The 5,214-nt window shown below is 46.2% G+C and overlaps 1 protein-coding gene across 1 annotated transcript in view; it reads right to left on the bottom strand.

The window, feature by feature from the left end:
* Window positions 1-1,788, bottom strand: part of PSMB6 (proteasome subunit beta 6) — a 2,344-nt gene extending 556 nt beyond the window's left edge. Inside the window, exons 1-5 of the mRNA XM_003791202.3 lie at window positions 1,641-1,788; window positions 1,137-1,204; window positions 676-807; window positions 431-560; window positions 97-241 (exon numbers count right to left, since the gene is read on the bottom strand). Coding sequence (XP_003791250.1) covers window positions 97-241; window positions 431-560; window positions 676-807; window positions 1,137-1,204; window positions 1,641-1,742 — 577 coding nt within the window. The 5' untranslated portion in view covers window positions 1,743-1,788. The remainder of the gene's footprint in view (window positions 1-96; window positions 242-430; window positions 561-675; window positions 808-1,136; window positions 1,205-1,640) is intronic.
* Between the last annotated feature and the right edge of the window lie 3,426 nt (window positions 1,789-5,214).

Raw genomic sequence — 5,214 nt, 5'->3', positions numbered from 1 at the left:
CCCGGCTGGGGATTCGAACCCGCCACCTTAGGTGTACATGGCTGGTGCCTTAGCCGGTTGAGCTATGGGCACCGAGCCAGAAGCCCAGATTCTTACCATTGGCAGTGAATTCCAGACATTCTTCCTTAGTCATGCCTTCCCGGTAGGTAGCATCAACATAGCCATAGATATAGGAGCTCCCAGAGCCTCCAATGGCAAAGGACTGTCTTACCATCATACCCCCCATGGGCACTGAATACACCTGCCAGAGGGAGGAAGAAGAGTCACCAGTTGTACCCCCTACCCTCCTGCCAACACATGTATATTCACCTTTCCATTGTGGTATTGGTCTGGAGAGAGTAAGTAGTTAAGAGTAAATGCATCAGAGGCCAGAAAGAGAAATTTTAAAAAGCCTGGGGACTAAAGGTATGGCTCCAGGAGAAGGTCTGACCTGCCCTCCTTCTTGAGGGTCCCAGCCAGCGATGATAATTCCCGCCATCAGGTCTTCCCGATATCGGTAACACATTTCTTTAAAGAGGCTGGCTGCCGTGTGCACCAATGGAGGCTCATTCAGTTCAATGCTAGATGTTGAGGACAGTCACAGAGAAAGAAGTGAGAGGACCTTAAGGTCAGGCCATTCAGCTCTTCAGGTCCAAATTCCCTTCAGATACATGCTCCTCCCCTGCCCATAAGCACCTGTGGAAACCAAGCTGATAAGTGACAGCATCAGCTACTGCTTGGGTATCAGCTGCTGAGCCTGAGCGGCAGCAGAAAATACGATCATGAATAGGAGTCAGCTTGTCAGTCACTCGATTGGCGATGTAAGACCTGCAGGATGGCAGACAGTGAGGGAAGGACCCACCTGCCTCCCACCTCCATCCATCACAGTCCAATACCTCAGGGTCAGTGATAAGAATTCTAGTATAAATCTATTAGTTCCCAACCAAACTGAAATATGCTGGATGGAGAACAGTTTTGAAGGATTTCACCGAATGGTGAGGAGAACTAGTAGTAGAAACCGGGACAAATCTTTAGGGGAAGAAGAAACCTCCCTTCCACAGTAGTCTGTTAAGGTTAAGGGTGGCCTGGCAGGCAGAGAAGGAAAGAAAAGACAGGGGAAAGCAGGAAGACCTTCCACACATCTGTCCTGAGCTCACCCAGTGGTGGTTCTGGAGTCCGCCCCCAATACCACGCCCCCGTCAAATTGAACCGCCATGATAGTGGTCTGGGAAAAGGGAGAAACGAGTGAGTCTGGGCCTTTCCACATCCTTCAGCATACACAAACCCTAATGATCCCGCTATGCATTTTCCAGAATACGGAATTCGTGCGCCGCCGACCCTTTTTCAAATCTCATAGGTGCCTCAACACCACTCAGAAAACCAGAATTCCGATCCTTAAATCCGAAAGGACTCGTCCCCTCCTTTAAGCCCAGGGGCTTCACTCGCTCCGCAGGACTTCAGAATTCCACGTTTCAACACACCCTTATCTCTACGAACGTACCGCACTACCCTAACACCCTCAGGACGCCTTTTCCCCCGACTCCAGCACAAAGCAGTCCATCTTCCCTACGTCCCCACCAGATCTCCCAAACTACTCGGGCTTTATCTTTCCATCGCGTCAGGCTCTATGCACAGCTTATGAACTCTGACTCCTTCCTCACCCCTGTGGAGACTTCCCGGTTTTCCCAGTCTGGAGCGATGGCCTCCGGCCCCCAGGCCGGTGCCGGCCCCTGTCCGCGAGCAGCTACCAAGGTGGCTGCCATCTTCCTTCTCCGGTGTTGCCTCAAAGCAACTGTCGTAAAGCGCCCTGTCACTCTCTTTAGCTGCGCTGCGAGGCCTTAGTGGAGTGAAGCTACCGTGGGGTTGACGACAGAAGGGAAAAGAAACACGCGCAGTACGGCATGGGTACGTTTCTTTTGCGACAGTGAGCACTTGTTGGCAAGCAACAACAACAAAAAAACCCTGCAAAAACCGTTCCTATTGGCCTGAGCTTGTACTGATCTGATTTGAGTTACGGTTCAAAGGGCCGACAAGATAGATTTGAGAGTCAGAATGAACGGTACCATGTTTTTATTTTTCTTGGGCTAGCAGTGGAGTTGCTGGGTCCAATGGTAACTCTCTGCTTAACATTTTGAGGCGCCGATGAACGTTCTCCACAGCAGCTGCACCATTTTACATTCCCACCAGCCATGTATGAATGTTCTGATTTCTCTACATCCTCGTCAACACTTGTTTTTGTGCCGCGTTTTGATTACAGCCATTCTAGTGGGTGTGAAGTGGCATCTTGTGGTTTTGATTTGTATTTCCCTAATGATTAGTAATGCTGAGCATATTTCTGAGTGTGAATTGCTATTTATATACATACGCTTTGGAGCAGTGTCTATTCAAGTTATTTTATATTTGGTTTTTTTTTTTTTTGGTTGTTGTTTGTTTGTTTGAGACCGAGTCTCACTCTGTCACCCTGGGTAGAGTGCTGTGGCGTCATAGCTCACAGCACTCTCAAGCCCCTGGACCCCAGAGATCCTCTTGCCTCAGCCTCCCCAGTGGCTGTAACGAAAGGCACTGCTACAATGCCCGGCTAGTTTTTCTATTTTTAGTAGCGAGAGGTCTCGCCCTTGCTCAGCCTAGTCTCCACCTCCTGAGTTCAAGCAATCCACCCGCCTGTGCCTCCCAGAGTCCTAGGATCACAGGCATGAGCAACTGTGCTGGGCCTTGAGTTTTATTTTATTTTCTAGAGAAGGTCTTCGCTTTGTTGCCCAGGAGTGCAGTGGCTAATCACAGGCTTGAGCATCAGGCGCTACAGTCTCCAACTACCAGAAACTTATCATATATGTGATGTGTAAATATTTTTCTCTCCACTGGATTGGCTTCACTTCATTGGTGACCTGTGAAGCACATATTTTTAAATGTTGATGAAGTCCAATTTGTCCATTTTTTTCCTTTGACTGTGCTTTTGGAGTTCATACACAAAAACTATTGCCTTAATTCAAGGGCAGAAATATTATACTTATTTTTTTCTAAAAGTTTTATAGTGTTACCTATTACATGTTTAGATCTGTTATCCATTTTGAGTTAACTTTTTTTTAGAGACAGAGTCTCACTTTATTGCCCTTGGTAGAGTGCTGTGGCATCACAGTTCACAGCAACCTCCAACTCCTGGGCTTAGGCTATTCTCTTGCCTCAGCCTCCTGAGTAGCTGGGACTACAGGTACCCGCCACAATGCCCAGCTATTTTTTTGTTGCAGTTTGGCCAGGGCTGGGTTTGAACCCACCACACACGGTATATGGGGCCGGTGCCCTACTCAGTGAGCCACAGGTGCAGCCCTGCGTTAACTTTTGAATGTGATGTGAAGAAGGAGTTGAAATTCTTTCTTTGGCATGTGGATAGCCAGTTGTTCAGTGACTTATTGAAAAGACTATTCTCCACTCACTGAAAGATCTTTGGCACCCTTATCAAAAATTAATTGACCATACATGTATAAGTTTATTTCTGGATTTTGTCTTATTCCAATAATTTATATGTCTATGCTTATGCCAGCATCACACTGCCTGAATTACTGTAGTTTTTAGTACATTAAAAAAATTAAGGCTTGGGTGGCACCTGTGGTTCAGTGAGTAGGCAGCCCGCCCCATATACTGAGGGTGGCAGTTTCCAACCTGGCCCCTGCCAAACTGCAACAAAAAATAGCTGGGCGTTATGGTGGGCACCTGTAGTCCCAGCTACTTGGGAGGCTGAGGCAAGAGAATCAGCTAACCCAAGAGCTGGAGGTTGCTGTGAGCTGTGATGCCACGCATTCTACCCAGGGAGACAAAGTGAGACTCTGTCTCTAAAAAAAAAAAAAAAAAAAAAATTAAGGCTCTGCGCCTGTAGCTCTGTGACTAGGGTGCCAGCCACATATACTGGAACTGGCAGGGTTGAACCCAGCCTGGGCCTGCCAAAAACAATGACAACTACAACCAAAAATAGCCGGGTGTTGTGGTGGGCGCCTATAGTCCCAGCTACTTGGGAGGCTGAGGCAAGAGAATCACTTAAGCCCAAGAGTTGGACGTTGCTGTGAGCTGTGATGCCATGGCAGTCTACCCAGGGTGACATAGTGAGACTTTGTCTCAAAAAAAAAAAAATTAAGGTAAAATTAACAAAACAGAATCAATGATTTTAAAGTGTACAATTCAAGGCCAGGTGTGACAGCTCATGCTTGTAATCTGAGTACTTTGCGAGGCCAAGGGGAAAGGATCACTTGAGGCCAGGAGTTGAAGACCATCTGGGCCAAAATAGCATGACCTCATCTCTACAAAAATTAAAGTGTATAACGCTGGTCGAGGTGGCTTACCTGCCTGTAATCCTAGCGCTCTGGGATGCTGAGGTGGGTGGATTGCCTGAGCTCACAGGTTTGAGACCAGCCTAAGCAAGTGTGAGACCCCATCTCTAAAATATAGGCAGGCATTGTGGCAGGCGCCTGTAGTCCCAGCTACTTGGGAGGCTAAGGCAAGAGAATTGCTTGAGCCCAAGAGTTTGAGGTTTCTGTGAGCAATAACACCATAGTATTCTGCCGAAGGTGATAAAGAAAGAGTCTGTCTCAAAGTAAATAAATAAAGTGTATAATTCAGCATCATTTAGTATATTCACAGTGTTGTGCAATCAGAACCACTATATCTGGTTTCTAAATGTAATGATTTCTGAAATCAGGAGGTGTGAATCCTCCAACTTTATTCTTCCTTTTCAAGATTGTTTTTGCTATTCTGGGTCCTTTGCATTTCTTTACAAATTTTAGGATTAGCAGTTCATGAAAATGAGATGTTTTTCCCATTTATTTACATCTGATTTAATTTCTTTCAACTATGTTTTATAGTTTTCAGTGTCAAAGTCTCATACTTTGGTTAAATTTGTTCCCAGTTTAACTGATAATAATTGAAATACTTGTTATTGTTATCAAGTATTTTAATCTTTTTTTCCCTTTTAGATAAAGTCTTGCTCCTTTGCCGGGGCTAGATTACAGTGGCATCATCATAGCTCAATGCAACTCCAAACTTCTAGGCTCACATAATTCTCCTGTCTCAGTCTCTTAAGTAGCTGGGACTACACATGTATACCTCTACACCTGGCTAGTTTTTCTCTATTTTTGGTGGACATGAAATCTCCCTCTTGCTCAGGCTGATTTCAGACTCTTGGCCTATGGCTCTGTGCCTGTAGCTCAAGCGGCTAGGGTGCAAGCCACATACACCGGAACTGGCAGG

The sequence above is a fragment of the Otolemur garnettii genome, unplaced genomic scaffold (assembly GCF_000181295.1).
Source record: "Otolemur garnettii isolate 467f Iridium unplaced genomic scaffold, OtoGar3 scaffold00046, whole genome shotgun sequence".
In the NCBI taxonomy this organism is placed as follows: Eukaryota; Metazoa; Chordata; class Mammalia; order Primates; family Galagidae; genus Otolemur; species Otolemur garnettii.
Note: the sequence above shows the minus strand (reverse complement) of the source record. Positions and strands in the feature narration are given on the sequence as shown.